The sequence below is a fragment of the Megalopta genalis genome, chromosome 2, assembly GCF_051020955.1.
Source record: "Megalopta genalis isolate 19385.01 chromosome 2, iyMegGena1_principal, whole genome shotgun sequence".
Taxonomy (NCBI): Eukaryota; Metazoa; Arthropoda; class Insecta; order Hymenoptera; family Halictidae; genus Megalopta; species Megalopta genalis.
In genome coordinates, this window is record NC_135014.1 from 38,263,749 (window position 1) to 38,283,777 (window position 20,029).

Sequence of the window (20,029 nt, forward strand, 5' to 3'; positions counted from 1 at the left end):
TAAATATTCTCATATTATTATTTCAACCAATGTGTCCTTCTTTCTATGGACAAAAGAACTTCTGTAAGTCTGTTTTCATTTTCAAAATCTAACTAGTTTTACTCTGGCAGGGTAGATATCTTAATTATGTAAATTAAAACTGTTATTAAAAATATTATCGAAAATTTGTTTGGCAGCAAAGGAATTCACGTATAGCTGTATAAATTTATTTAAAAGTTTAGATAAGCTGGGCTAAGGAGAAGATAAATCATTTGTAAAATATAATATATAATATTTATCATTTGATAATAAATATTGCTTCTATTAGCCAAGAATAACGACAAGGTTATTATACGTCAACATAATGAATCGATGAATGATATAATAAAGATTTTAGATTTCAAAATCTGCAAATGCTATATAAATGCTCGGATACTTATGTGCGAGAATGTACATGTGATTATTAGCGCCACTAAAAGAACAATACTTTGACTTGGCAACTCTTACTCACGTACGATGTCATTGTTACCGTAAAAGAATACGAAAGAACCGAGGTATTTGGTTCGGAAAAGAATGGTAGAGGGGCCATTGGTGGAAAAGCGTAAGTCCATCCTTGGTTTGTCTTCATTCATGTTCTGTGCCATACTCCGTGTCTATCAGGTGATTATCGATGGAAGGTGATCAAGTGCATTCGTGCGATCTCTGTCATTCTGCAGAGATGCAATAAGCAAAACAAGTGGCAAAAAAGTGTCTATGTCGCAAGTCATTAATAAAAGTGAACAATAATCGTAAACTATGTATTCGAGGTTTTTACGTCAATTGAGGTTGTGAGTAATTGTGCCGGAAATGCAAATAATAGTAACAAAATTACGACGATATAGATAATGCTTTTAAATAATAATAATTAGGACCATACCGGTGTCAATTAGGTCTGTAAAAATGTTAGAATAATAACGGAGTGATTAATAGTTATGAAGAAGAATATTTTATAATCACAACTTTGTTTCGAATTAATAACAATGTATAACACAGAGACTAATAAATTATTACATATTCTGAGAAAGTATAAAAACTACTAATAAGTAATGACGAAATTAATATAGAGTATAAAAAAGTATAGATATAAATTGTGGAACAAAGTGTTTAAAATAATATTATTTATAAAAATAGTTGAAAGCTGATAATGTTATTGAACTTATTCTTTTCTTAACGTAATGTATTTTTACTAACAAAATTCTAAATTCCAATCTATTTTATCATTATGCACATCATGTTCTACCTTTTATATATCAAAAACTAATCTGTTTAACATGTTCTAATGTTCGTCAAAAATTTGTAAGTTTGTTTCGAACGTAAAATTCCTCAATTTTAATTTGTTAGTGAAATAAAGTATTTGCGGAAAGAGAGATGAAACAATAGGTATAAATTAATGCTGCCAACAAAAACAGAATAATAATAATAATTTCACTTTCTGTATTTAATAATGAAATTAATTGTTTACTACGTAATATAATGGTAATTAACAAATGTAGCATAGTATCCTTTGAACGTTTAAATCCTACCGAGTAATTATAGTTCGGTGTATAGATCATTGAAAGAATTAAGTGTAAAAACATATGACATTCTTCAATTCATTTTCAGATTGCATTTTATTAGATTGTTTTAACATAAATAATTCCAAATGGCTCATATATTTCTTGTTACGGTATTACAGAATAAACTCGACAGAAATAACAAATTCCTTTGATCACGTACCCACAAAATCATGATGTTCCTACAAACAAGTAACGTGTAATTAAAATCGTAGTCGAAAGAACTGACACTAAGCACCATATTGTTGACACAACGTCTCTTACCCGTGACACGATAATTTGAAATATCCTTGTGAATTTCATCGGTGCTGTGACACATGAATTATTCATATAAAAACGTATGTGAAGGAATAAGTTCAGTGACTCAAAAGGATCCGGAACACTCGTGTAAACGGCTCACATTTGAACTTTTCGAATGCAACGACACTGATACGAAAGAAAAGGAGAAAGTTTTCGTCGTTCAAAAATGTCCTGAAGAACAATAAATCGCTAACGGACATGGAAAAAAGGCTGTTTGACAATTGAAGGAGAGGTTTGAGAGAAGAGGACTTTTCTTTTGAAACATTTCGTGAATATGCGAAAGAGGTGAACAGGCACTATGGGGGAGAAGATATATCTTTTTACGATACTAGTTTTATCATCAACAGTAACGAGTTCCTTGACTGATATTTTTCGGAATATGCTTCATTTTGCAAAGGTAAGCAGTTTTTGATAAGGGATCTAGAGAAAATTTGTATTTACTGCCAATTTTTAATTACCTGATCCACGCCGTTTTGTTTAACCCGCTAGCAATGGTCCATTTGCAAAATTATTGAGTTCATAATACGCATGACCATTCTGAACTCCGTTATTAACGTATTTATGAAAAAATGTCAAAGGAGAAACATAAATGATCTTCAGAGCTCCATATCTGTAGGTATTTCGATTTTTTCAAGTGCATCGGTGCATGTGCAACTAACAATTGTACCATTTCTTTAAATGGAAATGCATATTTTTTTATAGCAATATTTTTCATTCTACGTAAAAAATTGTTAGAGTATCATGGACAAAAATTATTAATTCTCGAGACATTGTTAAATAATGTCTTCATTAAAGAAGATGCTCAAACGCTTCTCCATTACATTTTATCGTTTTCATAACTGCGTTTAAATTTTCTGTCCTTATCGCTGCAATTTTAAGTATAATTCTTTCAGATCCTCAACAGTATTTACAGGATTTGAATAAATTCTGGGGAAAGGAACAACAAATCGACTTTTGCTTCGTTTGAACCAATCGTTTTCATTTACACTTTATTTTTCGAGAATCATTTCCCGTGCAGTATTAAAACATGAGACCGAACGAAATTCTTTAACGTATTAAAGAATCCTAAGCTCGCCAACTCTTACTCATTTTTTTGTTATAAATGCATAAAAATCACGATCTATTTACGAGCCAGTATCAAATACCATTGTGTTTTCACAATGTTTCTGTTACTCAGGTGATTTTAACACGATGAAATACCTTGATCTGGAATGCTTCTAAAACTTATGATAACTTTTCGACTTAATAATTGAAGTTTTTGTGATGACTTGTTTTCATTGTAAATAGTATGATCGTCACAGTATCGAGCGTATTTTAATTTTGAATATTTCAATGGAAGTGAAAGTCAATACATTGACAAATTAAATTCATCATTGGTTAATTTGGTAACCCGGTTGACGAGTAGGAAAGTTGTTCGTAGAGATCGCTTGAAAAAATGGTTTAGCATGCGGGAACTGAAACTGTGCGAAGAACTGAACGTGATGCGAAAGCTAATCTTGATGCCGTTAATCGGCTGGTTTTACAGTGTCCCCTACCTCGAAATCCTCCATTCATAATAATTTATATCCATTTGGATATAAGGTTCGAAAAAAACTAAGCCTAATAGATTCTTTTTTACTAATAATTAGACTACGGATCTTTATCTTTTGAGCCATTTGTGTGAAATACAAGAAAGCATACAGGATTGATGTACCGGTTATGACCGCGTTAAGGATTTATACGAATTTCAACGAAAATATTTTTGAAGTCTTGTATTACATAAGAAATGCGGAAGTTTAATATCTTTAATTTTGATATGTAACTTGGAATAGGGTGACAAAATGATTAAAGAATTATTCCATTACAAAAATAGTACAATACGCATTTTTCACCGTTTTTGGCCACTTGTACATCATTTCCGGATATATCTACTACCATTTCTGGTCACCTCAAATCCCTCTATTCTCGGTTGTACCACCCATGACACCAAATTTTGTATATTCTCGTGGTACACCAACTAAAAAGAGGTTAATTTTCGATCTCTTGGTATTTGAAAAAAATTAGTTTAGCATAAGTATTGATATATATATATTGATGCGCACACATAGCATATTCGTAGATAGTGATGTAAAATTACGACTTTTCTATATTTCCTGTCAGTTTTTAAATTACTTCTGAGTAATTCAGCACTCATCTCATTCAGTAATAACACTCAATTTTATGGGAGCATAATATCATCGATTGAGAATGTTTTTTAAATTATGGGATCATTTAATGTAGCAGGCTGCAATTTCAAAAGAATATATTAACTTCTATAAAGATTAAAATTCCATACATTAATAATTATAAAAGCAGAAAAGTGCATATTTGCAATTGGTGGATGCATAATTAATTGCTAGCTCGAAGAATGCCATTATTCTAAAATATAATTTCTCAGTATTAATTTTCCAGAAAGGATAAAGTTTCATTCAGCACATAAATCTGTTCACGAAAAGTAATTTTATTATGTTTCGATTGATCTAATTGATAATAAGGCGGAACCTAACGGGATAACGCAACTTTACTGTTGTTATGTCAAACCGGAAGGACGACTAGACGGCCGAAAAGAAAAGTGCTTTGCATGCCGAACAATTGGAGAAAGGCCAGAACTTTTCTTTTCGTTTGACTGTCGAGTCTGACTTTGACTAAACAGGAGTCCCACTTTGACTGACACGCATCACTGAAATGCGAGAAAGCAATCCGAAATGATGATCTCGACATTTTCTGCCATTTAATGTACGATACAAAAATCAAAAGTTTGTTTATTGAAGTAAAAAAAAACAATATGATTAATTACGTTAATTACAGCCATAAATATAAATAACATTATTATTATTTTTTAATAGTAATCGATTTCTGTGCGTATATTACTTTGAAAGTGTAAGTAATTTTGGAAGAGTGAGTGTAAGTAATTTTTCCATCCATTAGTATCATTTCCTAAATATAAATTATTTAAAATAAAAAATGAATAATAATATTGTTAATGTTAGATGATTTTAAATATGTTCGTCCTTACAGTTTGAAAATAGCAGAGGCGAAACGATTTTATATCGAAGTCAAATTTTGTATTAGTCATTAAACTTATTATTGACTAATGTTACAAATAGAGCAACAAATAATTTCACGAAAATCTTGTTCATATTATTTTATACGACTATGGAATTATATTATTATATATAGAATTATACTATTTCTTCCAAAATATATGACAAAATTAGTCAAAAGCAAATTATTTATCTTACGAAACAAAATAAAATACTGTTTTAATATTAGTTTAACTGTTCTAATTCGAGAAATTACCGACACAATTTATAAAATAGCACTCGGCTATACTGTTAGTTTAGTATTTATTCTAAAAAGATGAAATGCTGGTCAAATACGCCTGAAGACATAAAATATGCATTTGAGAAAATGAAAACATACTAATTCGTCTGTCGTGAATAATAATAGCTACAAAATTAAAAATCCATAATTACATTTTTACACATTTACACGTTTCATACCATCAAATATAAATTTTAACCACATGAAACGTTGTTAAAATATTTTATGTATTTTTGTCATTTCTAAATTCACAGCTTTAGTAAATGTTACATGTTAAAATATGGGAAAGAGTGAAGTACTATTCATGTCACTACAAATTTTTACATGCTAATAAAAGTTTCTAAATTACAATAGCCCAAATTCTAATTAATATATCTGACGTATATTAGCATTTGACGTATACATATATATACAGGGTGTCCCACAATTATTTTAACAGCCGAAAATGAGGGGTAGCTGAGGTCATTTGAAGTAACTTTTTCCTTTGCGAAAATGCAATCCGCGGCTTTGTTTACGAGTTATTAACGAAAAACACTGGCCAATGAGAGGTGACGGTGCGAGAGAGAGGGTCCGCGAGAGAGTCCGCAGCACGAGGCTTTGACAGAAGGTCGGGACGGACTCGAGCCGCGATCGAAGTATTGAACAAGTCACAAGGCGAGAACTTTACGGATTTTTTTACTACATATCAGTGATATTTTTAAGAAAAACGCAGTTCACCTTTACTTTAGAACGTCTGAAGAATATTCACTAATTTTTCGGACTCGAAATAATATGTAGTTTAACCGTGACAGTCGTTTTAATTTTCTGGTGTGCATGACACCTTATGTGTACCATATGAAATTTTTATGCAAGGTGTACAGTGAAGATTAACAAAGTTCGTAAATGATATTTTAATTTAAATAATTCCGTGTACGAACAGAATTCAACGAATGATTCGCAAAGCTGATTTAATAATAAATAATCGCGTTAAGGTACGTAAAGGATTTGTTTTTTAGAGAAATATGAAAAATATTATCGATAAGAAACTCACCCATTTAGTTGAGGATGCATTTGCTGACTCGTACGTACTGACCTCGTACAACGAACAGCTGATCCCAGGTCGATGACCACAACATTCGAGGGATACTGTCGGTGGAACCTCTGGTATGGTTATTTGCGAAGTTCACTTACACTGCACTGTCACCAAACACTGATCAGTTATTTAATCACTGATAATCCGAATCACTTGTGGATATTTAAGAAAGATCACTGAGACTCGTTCGCGGATAATCGTTTATTCGACGCGTTCGTTCGGAAGTCGACGTTTCACTGCCGAAAAATTCAGGCCTTGACTGTGGGTCCTTGTTGTTCTTCGTTCGGCCGTCCGAGGAAATGACACTCGATACCATTTTCTTCGCACGGCCATTAATTACGTTCTAAGAGCGCAGGGTGACAGCGGGTCGGACACAGTTTACGTCTCGGCATATCTTGTTTATTTCATTTGGCGGTACCCTGCGCTTCGAAGAAAATAGTATCGGCTGTTATTTCCTCGGACGGCCGAAAGACGAACGACAAGGGCCCACGGTCGAGGCCTCGATTTTTTGGCAGTGAAACGTCGACTTCCGAACGAACGCGTCGAATAAACGATTATCCGCGAACGAGTCTCAGTGATCTTTCTTAAATATCCACAAGTGATTCGGATTATCAGTGATTAATTAAGTGATCAGTGTTTAGTGACAGTGCAGTGAAAGATCAGCTGTACGTTGTACAAGGTCAGTGCCCTTCGACATCATGAATTTCAGCCAGCAAATGCATCCTCAACTAAATGGGTGAGTTTCTTACTGATAATATTTTGCATACCTCTCTAATAAACAAATCCTTTACGTCCCTTATTTATTATTAAATCAGCTTTGCAAATCATTCGTTAATCTTCACTGTACACCTTGCATAAAAATTTCATATGGTACACACGAGGTGTCATGCACACCAGAAAATTAAAACGGCTGTCACGGTTAAACTTCATATTATTTCGGGTCCGAAAAATTAGTAAATATTCTTCAGACGTTCTAAAGTAAAGGTGAACAGCGTTTTTCTTAAAAATATCACTGTTATGTAGTAAAAAAAATCCGGAATCGCCTTGTGACTTGTTCAATACTTCGAACGCGGATCGAGTCCGTCCCGACCTTCTGTCAAAGCCTCGTGTTGCGGACTCTTTCGCGGACCCTCTCCCTCGCACCGTCACCTCTCATTGGCCAGTATTTTTCGTTAATAACTCGTAAACAAAGCCGCGGATTGCATTTTCGCAAAGGAAAAAGTTACTTCAAATGACCTCAGCTACCCCTCATTTTCGGCTGTTAAAATAATTGTGGGACACCCTGTATATAGCCGCAGAAGTAAATTATTCATTTATATATACCAGACAGTATTTAAGTCAAAACGTGATAGAATACAAATGAAAGAAAGCAGTTACGTGCGTCGTGTGCTAAACTTGTATTCTGCGGCGATCGGTAAAGGCTGAAATTGTGATGAAACGTAGCCATGTACCGGACGTGGAATCGACGGTACCGGAAGTAAATATGCTTTGAAAGTTTCATGATTTTCGAGGAAAACTGTAAGTCGTTGCAGCACGCTATAATTTTAAATAAAGAACTCCCATAATAAATAAAATATAGCAATTTATAAGTTCGTAGAAACTCTCTAATCATAATTTAGAGGGTGTATTGTGTAGTCAGTACAAGCCCCGGTAATAAGTATTTGGTCAGAAACAATAGTAACGAATTAATTAAAAAAAAAAGAGATTGTTTGCACCTCAAATACTACAAGATAAATATAAAAGTCTTGGCAACTTTAAATTAGACATATTTTGAATAAATACGCGATACGTAATTAATATTGACTTGCTGTCGAAAGTTTATCTTGTGTAAAATACGATTATGTATGCGTAAAATCAAATTGTTATTGTTTCAGAATCAGATGGATAATACAGGCATTGCTTATCCTCTTATGTACAGTGGAATAAGGAGTCAGCCTCAGATTTCAGATCATGTTCCCTTTCCCTGTAACGTCACATATGGAAGGTACGTGTACATTAAGATGTTCTCAACGTTTATTATAATAAACGAGCGGCGGTAACATTTAAAGGAAAGAGTTATTCAGAATAATAATCTTGATAACATATTTCATTAAAGCTTATACTTGCATCCGCACCTCCTTGACGAAACCCGACCGGTTGCATCTCAATCATGCACGACCAATTTTCCCAGTGACTGAATATCCAGTGACCGAATATTCCATCGACCGAATATTCGAACGATGATTAAATTTTCCAACGAATGAATCTCCCAACAATTAAATATCTCAACAACTGAATTTTCCGAACAAATGTGCTTAAAGGTTAGAACCATCGATCGTTAGAGTGGATCGATCGCTTCGCTTTCTCGAAAAATAGCACCATTTGAAAATGTAATGTAAAAATCATTGAATGTGAGAATCGTCAAAGTTGCTCGTTCGGTAGAGAAATAAACTAATCCAGACCTAACTCAGATCAAGTGTGTTTAGACACCCGATAGATATTAAAACAAGTCTTGCTCCTACTTTATCAACAGATGGACTTGAGATGACAAGCGACGCGATGCAGTAGTTGAAATTACCACTTTGAAGATGCATACATACATTAGTAATGTCGGGATAGGCGTCATTCAATTTGTATTTACGTTTGTATACACTGCTTTCAACGTATAGAATAATGTATCTCAATATTATCCATGTAATAATAAGTGAATTATGCTAATGCAATAGCCAAACTTTATCATTATCGGAAAATTGTAACGGAATCACAGTATTTAATTCAACAATCCCAACATTTAGAAGCTTTTCAGATTAAAAAGGAAACCTTTATTTTTATTAAGAATATTAATTAAAATTTTTGTAGAAATAATTCATGCACATTGTTTTTAGTGATATGATTAATCATGTTAATTGTGGATGAACTTCCTTAGTAAATTTCACTTCTGCAGTTCATTATATTTTATAGGTACCTGTATACCATCGTAATACGCGAACGAGGTATATAGTATAGTCGATTCTCACTAAGAAGCTTAAATTTCTGAAATGTCGGTAACAATGTGCGCGACACGAGAATGATAATGGGGCTGTTGAAACTCCATTTCCGGGTGACAAAATAATGCATTGGATATCCAGTTTACTCATATACCTTGACTGTGATAAAAACTGAATAAAAACTGAAAACTATACAGCCGATACTGATCTGCTCATTCTGGAAAAGTCATGTGACTACCCTAACCCTTTAACTCGAGTAACCAGAAATCTTTCTCGCAAATATGATTTTTATGTGAAACGAAGCACTATACAGGATTTAAGCCAAATTCAAGAATGCAAATTTTCCAAATTGCATACAGTGACCATAAAACGGTAAGAAATATTCTATGCAAAATTGTGAGCCCCGCAAATTTCGAGTCGCCAAAATCCTTCATGTAAATATTGTTTTGAATCGGGTTTGTCTAATTATCAGAAGCAGAACGTGTTATTTAATTTTGTTTTCAGATCTTTTTCAGCCCCTGAAAGCGTGCATCGTTTAAGACCTGGCGACATAGATATTGTCGGTGGTCTAGGCGATTCATTGGTTGCCGGAAGTGGTGCTTTAGAAGAGTTCGCAATTGGAACATTTATAGAAGCCCGCGGAGTTAGCTGGTGTGTAGGTGGGCAAGGTGATTGGAGACGGTTCTTAACCGTTCCTAATTTACTCAAGGTATTAAGTGTATTAAACGTGTAATCTGCATGAAATCTGCTTAAGCGGAATAACACAATTTAATGACCATTTTTCTCAGGGACCAAAAATAAGAGTTATTTGAAATATTATGGTGAATGAAATTAGTAACAAAATTATGTTTATTATTCAAGTTGGAGCTATTAAACGCGAAATGTTTAAATAGAAAATGTTTAAAAAGCCGCATGATTAAAAGATTTCAATCATCGATTACAAATAATACACACAATTATTATTTATAACTAAAAACGCAAATCAAAATAAATTTTAATAAAAAATGAAAATAAAGATAATAATTGTTATGTAACAACTTTCTTTATATTAATTATAACGGTTATGGTCCCTGGTTTTTTTACATCATATACATAGATTTTTTCTTCACTGTTTGTAGTATTTGGCAATTAGTCATAATATTATATTTAGGATAATAAGACGCCACTATTATCGTGTAGAAATGTTCTGATATTCAACTACGACCGTATTCAGTTCTTTGTAAATGATATTGGAGTTCAAATAAAGCGAGAGAAATCCGTAGAAACCGTCCTTCATCGAGACAGGAACAAAGTTTTTACAAGGATCACGCTGATAACCCTGAATCATATTTTCTGTCGTCAGTTATTTCCTGAATCCACAGAAAGATATGTATATCACAGCCGTTCAGGGTATTAAGATTAGACTCACGTACAAGCGCCGGAGGTGTTAACAAGGTCAAAGATGTTTACATTTGTAACATGTGTAAATATTTGCACCCTACTTTGCTTCATTTACCGAGTGACCCTACCCTCGGCATGTCTAAAATAACATTTTAAATTTTTTGTATTTAATTTTAGAAAACCTGTTTTATCTATATCGTATCTGCTATTATCGATTATCGCTAGATTGCAGATTTTTATAAAATATAAAAATTGTTTACATTCACTACTAGATGCAGAAGTTAAACAGATATTTATTTCTTAATAATTACAATGAATTGAACATAACGTAATAGTATTTTAAAGTTTGTACACCCTTTTGAATTTGATCTACTATTTGTCATAAATGCGTAGAATCCGCAATCAATTCAATGATTTGAAGTACTTATTTCTCTGTATTGCCTCCTTCTCCTTTGCTACTTTTATTATAATCAATTCCTGTTTTGTAAATACAGATCTGTTTCAACGTAACCGATTTGAATTTTCAACTTTGGTGTTTTATTTGTTTCAACTTATTGTTTGAAATTTTCACGACAGATGTTCAATCCCAATTTGTTTGGGTACTCGACGGGCACAGGCGAATTTATTTCGAGCAAAGCGAAATTGAATATTGCTTTTCCTGTCGCAGCTACAGAAGACGCATTGCAGCAAGCTCGAATTCTTGTTCAAAGGATCAAAAGCGATCCGAAAGTGGATTTTAAACGACAGTGGAAGGTACCGTAAATTCAAATTGTTTAATTAAATTGAATGCTCATTTAATGACATATAATAAAAATATACGAACAATGATAAACGAATCAGAAACTTTGAATGTATTGTTATTGACTTATCAAACAGTTAATGACTTTCATTAGTTTATTATTATAAAAGTTACACATAATTGTGTATACATAACCGTTTTTGAAGATTTAGATAAGCTTAAATAAAAATAAAATACGTGAAAATAATTCCAGCCTCAAAATCGACACATTAAAACCGAAAATATTTTCGCATATCAACACGACTTTGTTTTCGAGTTATAATTTATAGTATTTGTACTTTTTACGAGTTGTTCACTAGTCGTCAAAAAAATTATTCGAAGTGACCTCCATCTTTAGAGTTCCGATATCTTAATATTAACTACGTTCATTAACAATTCTCCGCCCTTAATAATTTCGCTAATAGAATGAGACAATGTTCATTTCTTGGACGTATTCAATGAAATCATTCCTAGATTTTGATAACAGAAGAATCAAATCTTATTTCGATTTAAAAGAAATGAAAAACATCCGTATTTAGTACCTAACGTATGAAATCTTCATCACATCACTTGTGTTTGCATTCTCATTTTATATTTTCCGATAATTGGTCGATACGAAGCAAGATACTTTTCTATCTTTCAGCTCGTCACTATATTTTTCGGTGCAAATGACATATGTTCTGCACAGTGCTATAGTCCTGCGCAGTTTTCACCGATCCGTTACGCTCTGCACTTACGAAGAACATTGGATTTTTTGAAGATTGCTTTGCCCCGTACTCTAGTCAACCTCGTGCCAGCCATAGGTAATTTATTGTAATACATGATAATACTCTTACAAATTAACTTTTTATGAAAGATCAAAGGCAGCGATGTCAAGAAAAAGAGCTACTTTTCTGTAGGATGATGTGAAATCGTTTAGATTACATAAGCCAACGATTATAGAGAGCAACGTTTATTAAAATAGCGTTACCTTCAAGATTCCTGAGAAATGTAATAAAACTGTTTCACTGTCTTGCATGGTGATCGACGGAGGTTTTTTCTGTTTTTTCTTATCAGAGACGGCAGACTAGTTTGACGTAACACTCACGAGACAGATTAAACTTCATTGTCAATTCTCTAGAAGTGATGCAGTGGCAATTATACCAATTGTCGTCTATAAATCACTTTCAACTCTTGCATTAGTCCGGGCAGAATGTAACGCGTCACTTCGCACAAAAACTTCGAGTCACATTCGGCAGACATCGGTGTTTTCCAAAACACTTCGGAAAATTATACAACAATAAGTGTTAACACTTTGTTAAGTGATGGTTTTAGAACATAGAGATAAGAAGAAAAATCCAAGTTATACGCTAAATAATGGAATAATTTACTAAATATTATTGCCTGTTATAGGACGTTATGTATCAGCGTAGAAAATGATAAAGTAAAATATTATTAATATAAAATACAATGTGAGAAAATATTATTATTGTATGTATACAATATTACAATAATAATTATTAATAATAATGATGTTATTACATTATCAGTAGTATTAAATATTATTATTATTAACATAATTATCAAATGGCATTATTAACAAAAGATATGTATACTATAAATAGTATAATTAATGGACAATATGTATACGTATGAACTATCAATTATTACACAGACGTTACAGTGTCCATTAGAGTTCCTCGAAGTGCCATGTGCAATATTTTGCATCCTCTGTATTGTGCTTGCATGCACAGAGGAAATCGTCCAAGTATTACAGCTTCAAAAATGGCCCAGCTTTATCAACAAGCAGTGGAATCTCTGATTGATTCAGGAAGGTGAGATTGTATGCAAAATATGAAAACATTTTTATAATTCATTAAACATAATTTAGAACGAATGTTATCTGCAAATCGTTCAGTATGCAAAATAATATTGATAATATTAAGTTAATAATGAAATATTTCGAAGAGTGAAATACATCTTTACAATATTTCGCATAAAAACCTACCATCGAACTACTAAGTCGATACCTGAAAATTTTTCGGTGACATGTCATAAGTGTGAACGTTTCCGGCAAATAATAAAAATGTCTATTCTTTTTGACGGTATCTGTACAAAAATTAGAAATTTATGGATACATTTTTTTCTTCAAGCTACGTTATCAGAAATCCTATCAAATTGATATAAATATAATCGTATAATTTTAAATACAAGTTTTAAATACAATTACTTTACATTTTAAAGTAAACTAAAGTCAAGTTAAAGATGATTTCTTGTATTAACAATTTTGTCAGATTCTAATTAATGTCAAGCTATAACAACATTGATTTTTTTAATAAATTTTATATGAATTTTTTATGAAGTTTATGGACTGTAGATGTATAAAGTGCAATCTGGTAACAACGTATGCACAAAAGATAATGCCTGACATAACTGTTATAAAGTTATAGCCATGTATTAACATAGCATTTCATGCGTTAATGTTTCCGTTGGTTGAACCTAGATTTCTCAGTTGAATGCCATTTTGAGGTCACTGTATTCTACTTCGTTGAACTTGACATCGAACACTAGGTCAAGCTGTTGCATAGTGCCGTTCAACAAAATATTGATGAGGTCTGAGTAACCCTGAAGATAACGTCAAATAAAAGGTCTATTTATATCGTCGTATATTTGCTCGCTCGAGGGGTATAAATTCCTTCTTTGGCATTGTCTTCTCTGTGGTATCCTAATAAAGATGCATAAGCATTTTCCTCGTAACGCAGCAGATTATTCGAAGAATCTTGCTGAAATGATAACACATCCTAGTTGTGGTTACTAATACCAATGATACGAATTTTCAGATACGATAAATCGTTAGATTTCACGGTAGTACTGCAACCGTTTATTAAATTGTTTAACGCTCCGAACGCGGATCCCAGTAAAGCATCGCCAATCGATCCTACTTTGGTCACGTATGATTGCTTTCACTTTAGCCAAAAGGGTCACGCTTTAGGTAAGGAAATTATTAATGAGAATGTGTAATATAGCGAATAAGAAAATAAGAAAATTTTCTCAAAAATGTAAATTATGAAAGTAAGAAGATTTTCTTAAAATTGTGGATTTTATGTTGAGTCAGTTATTAAAACGTTCTTTTACGGTAGAAGCACTTGTGTACATATGAAAAATTGAACCAAGTTTCGAATTTAATAATGTTTATACGGTTTGTAATTATACTTCGTTATGATACTGGTATGACTGTTAAGGGGTTAAATGATTAAAATTATTAACTCTTTGCACTCGAATGATGACTCTGATGCACCAGAGAAAATTATTATACCTCGTTCCAAAATAATTTGTACATTATCAAATTTAAGGGTGTAACAGCGTAATTTTTGCATTAATCTCAAGACGCAATTTCATATACATAAACTATGCTATTGTGAGTCATATAAAATGGAAATACTGTAGATCAGAAGAACTATTTTGAATTTAAAGTTAAAATAGCTTCGATTTCTAAGGATATATATGAATCGTTACTGAATTCCCGTTTCTTGAAATTATCGAAGATAATTTTCATTTTGTATAAGGAACAGCAAACCAGTCGTAATTGTTCTATTATTGTATCGTAGAATATAAGCAATCGTCACGTATATTTGTTTATTGACTGACTGTTTGAATGAACTGTATGCAATTACTACATTTTTCTAGCACGACTATTAACACGTTCCGTGCCACGTGTACCATCGATGGTACACGCTTGCATGTTTACTTAGTGAACTGAACAAATTGTTTACAAGAAATTTAGAACCGAAGAATCAATTTCCACCGCATGAATGGGCGTTGATAAGTTTTTGTTACGTTGTTATGTGTACGAGAATTAATAATTGCATGTAATACATCAAGTTTTAGTAAAATATCAAAGTGTGAAGATTCGAGTAAAAAAAGCTCGGCACGGAACGTGCTAAGCGATCATTTGTCGGATGATCTGTTTATATTTGCATGTTACATGCGTTCGCATGTCTTCACTCGACGAATGTTTATACCAGTCGTTGAAACGGCTTTTCTGTTTTTTCATCTGTCCAATAGCAAGTTCTTCTGTACTTATGCAAATATTTCTCCTATTTACCCTATAAATTTATACTATCTGCTACAATTTGCTTATAAAGTGTCTGGCTCCTTCTCCTCATATTTTTTCTCAAGCGTGATTACATTTTATCGTTTTAATTAGATTAGGTTAGGTTAAGATTATATATTGCGTTGCACACAAGATAGCCTACATATCATAGTAGATCATATTCGCCTATTTGTATTCCAAATTAATCTCCAAAATTTCCTTTGCTAATCAAATGCTTTTTTTTTTTTACAAAGAAAAACCTTTTTTCGGAACAAAACTTTTATATAGTTTAACTCGCCTTTTATACGGTTTCTTAATTTAATATGAATTTTATTAAAAATAATTACAAAAAAACAGGAAAATTTAATTTGTAAAAAAGTGAATTTCATTTGAAAAAGGATTAATTTATTTGCAAGAGGGTGAATCCGATCTACAAAGGGATTAATTTGTTATGCAAACAAGTTGAATATAATTTACATAAGAATCCATTTTTAATGCGAAACCTGAATGGGTAATTAATGTTTCGTAAATGTAAGTGGTTGTATCTTTATAATGATTATTTTCAATCATATATCATATATGTACATATACATATATACATATCAAGTATTTTGAATAGAATTATTATTTTGTAATTTTAATTGTTTTTATATTTTTAGGAGCTAATCTTCTGTGGAACAATATGTTCGAACCAGTTGGAAATAAAACAGATATGGGTCTGCCAGAAATATTCGAAAGAGTTTTATGCCCAACCGAGACAGCGCCATATATTTTTACGAATGTCAATTCGAGATATTTCAAAATGATTGGAAGGCAGGATGGTATTACGCCCAGATAATTCATAGAAGTGTTTATATCATTAATTTTATTTGTGATATTTATGAACGCATCGGAAACGGAAAAATCCACGCCAATCTTTCGAACAATAATTACATTCCTAACAATGATTGTATTGTAAGCAAAATAAGCTCAACATTACTGGAAAATATATCAATAGATACTTTAAATCGTTTTATAAATAAAAAACATTTTATTAATAAAATATATACCCAATTCAGTAATAGTAACTAATGTTAGGAGTTCTTCAATTATTAAGTTTAATATCAACTATTAAGTAATAGACTGAACATCATTCGTAACTAGATATTAGTTTAATAAACTATCGCCATCTTTGGCAGAAGTTACTTATTTCTACCTCAATCGAATGTTGTATATAATAAATAAATAATCATGTATCTTTGAGGTAAACTCTGTTATTTAATGTGAGCAGACATCGGACTGATATAAACATCGTGAAGAAAATTTACTTTTACTAAATATTTACTTTTGTTGTCTCGTTGCGTTTTATGTATTTACAAATACAAAGAATACTGCATTCGGAAATAATGATATTTTTATCAAAATAAAAACTATTAAAATAAAAGTACAAATAGAAAAAGTGCTGTAATATTTTGATTAAAATAAACATTATTAAGATATTTATTATTCAAATAAAATTAAAATTAAAATATTATTATTTTTACTTACAATATTTCTTGTATTTGTAAATGCATGAAACACGATAAAGCAACAAAAGTAAATATAACAATTATCCGCTTTATTGCTTATTAAAATATAACTGTTATTGTTGAATTTCATTATTATTTGTTCTTACTTTATATGTGAACGAATTAATATAGTAAGATAAAATGTGCATGAGATGCCGCAAGTATAAAAATGAGTGTAAGGCCTTGTAAATAAGGAATCAGTTCAGTGAAAGGTATAAACGTCGAGGGCGTCTGCATGTACACATGTACTTAATTTCAAATGTGCTTCTGGATATTTCTGGAATATGGCCTTAAATTATAATGAATATGATCAGATTATGTATGAAGGTCGTGAAATCTGTAACCTCGCATTCGACGATCCTACGCAAAAGACTGAAAATTCGATTAAGGCCTATCAATTTAATCAAAGGTTAACAAGTGCTGTTTTTAATTGCGGGTTTAGTGAAACGTGACAAAGTGTTACAACTTCTTCGTCTTTTCTTGTAAAGTCCAGATACATGGAATCATCTAGAAAGTCCTGAAATAAGTGTTCATTACCTTTCTATTTATAAAGAAAGTCAAATAACCTGATAAGCATTCACAGTTTTCATGATTATAATATTATTGTAAATTGATTAATAAATTCATATCTTTAGAAGGATATGAAGAAACTCCTTTATTTGATCTTCCGTTATCTGAATCATTTGAAACCATGTTTGAAAAAACGTTCTTGCTTCAAAAATATCTCCATCAAATTATCATTATTTTATAAGTTTCTAAAAACTTTATCATTTGCTTTTAAGCGATGAAAAATAAAAATTCACCAAAAAGCTGCCTGTCTCTAATTTTTGTAGGATACGATCTATAACCGTTAGTGTCGAAAGGAGGAAGTGAAAACAACTTTTTTACTTTCGTTTTTGCGTTGCCGAGAAGAATATAATAAGAATGCATGCGTGAATACTAGCTTTTGCAAACAGATTTTCAAATATATTAGGATCTTCGAAATCCGATTTGTAACTCGGCCGACTGAAATTCTTAAGTTAAATTTGGGCAAGCTGTATTTCAAGTGTCGACAAAAATAGTCATATAATTGGGTCCCAGGAGACAATTTATTACACCGCAAGTTTTTGGCAATCACGTGCACCTCGGACTCCTAAAACTGAATAGGAACTAACGTCACAAGCCGTAAATCTTATTACATGTCACAACCGTCAATGAATTCTCTAAGCTAGCATGATCCCATTTGGGCCAATATATTTATAACTTATAAGCTCCCTCATAATTTAATTCTGATCCCTTCAAATTTCTTTATCTAGCGGTGACTACTTCTTAGTTTTAACAATGTCGATACAACATTATTATTCGAAAGCTGGAAACAAATTCTATGTTTTCTTGTGAGAAATACATACAGTACGAAAAATACCATTATTTAACTATTATTTACTCTTTTAACCATGATACCCAATGTTGCATTTTGATATTTGCAAAAATTAATTTTTACAATGTGCACATTAAATGTTCATAGTACCGTTTAAGAAAATCGAGCTGACCTGCGCATTTTATCGTATGAAAAGATTTTTCATTGTTTTTATTATTGCAACTTGTTTTCCTCAGAGAACACATTAACTTTTATTCCAAACATTTTTCTGTCAGATTAGCTTAAATGCCTCGAAAATCGGTAAGTCCGTTTCGTTGAACACCCTGCATATGCTAATTATCATGTTTATTATTATCAAAAATATAATTAATTACAATAAATAGCAATGTGTTTTTAGTATGGACTTAGGACATTTACTTATGTTGTCCCTAATATTATAACAGATTTTTAAAAATAATAATTATTACACCAGAAAATAATTGCCATAAAGTATCATATTTACATTAGACAAAATTGCATGTGAAAACATGCAATTCATCAATACTTTCATAAATTAAACGAGTAATAGGCGAGTCAGAGTTTATTAATTTGCTCTTATTAATTTAAATGTGATAAATACTACTACTGATTAAAAGGATTTTTTAAATTAACCTAGTATAATGAGATATCGACGAAGTATCAGTGTACGATATTGACAAAGCAATAATTTATAAAAATTAAAGACGTCAAAGCTTAAAACCAGTGTCAGTAAATCTAATCTCACTTTCGCACTAAGAAGTCATTTCGTTACTGTTAGAGTAATATTTATTAGCAAGAGAAATGTAAATTTGCATAGTCTAATGGCTGAAAGTACTGCTCTATATTATACGCAATCTATGAAGAGTTGCGAGAATTTTAACTTATTATCAGTAAGTATAACGAAGGTTCCGCAATGATATGAAATCAAGGCCATCGGAGATTATATGTATATATGAAAAGTTCCGGTTTCTCTACGTCAATGGAATAAATGGAGAAAATTTCGTATTTGAGCATATAAAAGTAACTGTCCACACAAAGTATAGAAATGTTATCTAACTCGAAGCAAAACAATTTTAGATTATTTGGTGTAATCGCAAGTTATATTGATGTTAATGGTATTTATCGATTGATCAAGGTAATTCAAATAATTCATACTCATTACTAGATATGGATTTTTATATATCTAGTATATATCTATAAAATTTTATATATCTATTCTGAGGAACACACAAGCTAAATGTAAATACATTTTTTTTAAAATCATTCTAACAATTTGGAAATAATGTAACAATATTCTTAAATTCTTCTGATGTTCTCACTGCTCTGAATTTAATCGATTCATTTTTGCCATGAATGCATAAAATCTGCATTTTACTCATTACTATTACAAATTAAGAATTTTTAACAGTTCCATTTATTTATATTGTGCGAGATATTAACATTAATGATATCTATCAACTGATCGAGGTAATGCCAAATATTTTATATCCATTACTACTACATATTGAGCGTTTAGAGTACTATTCTCAGCAATAGCGTTTCATAATTTTACCCAAGTAAAATACCATTACTTATTACGACCACATTTGATTTATACAGATTATATCATTAATATTATAATGTGTA

At 31.6% G+C, this 20,029-nt stretch overlaps 1 protein-coding gene across 2 annotated transcripts; it reads left to right on the top strand.

Annotated features, from left to right (window-relative positions):
* The first annotated feature begins 630 nt into the window (after positions 1 to 630).
* On the top strand, positions 631 to 16,548 carry LOC117225489 (phospholipase B1, membrane-associated). Of its 2 annotated transcripts, XM_033479083.2 has the most exons (9): positions 631 to 908; positions 1,694 to 2,268; positions 8,160 to 8,269; positions 9,756 to 9,960; positions 11,208 to 11,384; positions 12,053 to 12,212; positions 13,064 to 13,223; positions 14,229 to 14,380; positions 16,141 to 16,548. In XM_033479083.2, exons 2-9 carry the CDS (start codon positions 2,170 to 2,172, stop codon positions 16,317 to 16,319), a joined length of 1,242 nt encoding a protein of 413 aa, XP_033334974.2. In that variant the 5' UTR covers positions 631 to 908; positions 1,694 to 2,169; the 3' UTR covers positions 16,320 to 16,548. The 2 variants fall into 2 exon arrangements, with proteins under 2 accessions (XP_033334974.2, XP_033334975.2); XM_033479084.2 differs by lacking the exon at positions 631 to 908 and having other exon boundaries at positions 1,499 to 2,268.
* Positions 16,549 to 20,029: the final 3,481 nt, after the last annotated feature.

Bases quoted from the DNA above. Each gene is read 5' to 3' on its own strand.
- LOC117225489 (XM_033479083.2), top strand. From the start codon at position 2,170: ATGGGGGAGAAGATATATCTTTTTACGATACTAGTTTTATCATCAACA. The intron at 2,269-8,159 runs GTAAGCAGTTTT...TTATTGTTTCAG, and splicing joins ATATGCTTCATTTTGCAAAG to AATCAGATGGATAATACAGG. The intron at 11,385-12,052 runs GTACCGTAAATT...TCTATCTTTCAG, and splicing joins ATTTTAAACGACAGTGGAAG to CTCGTCACTATATTTTTCGG.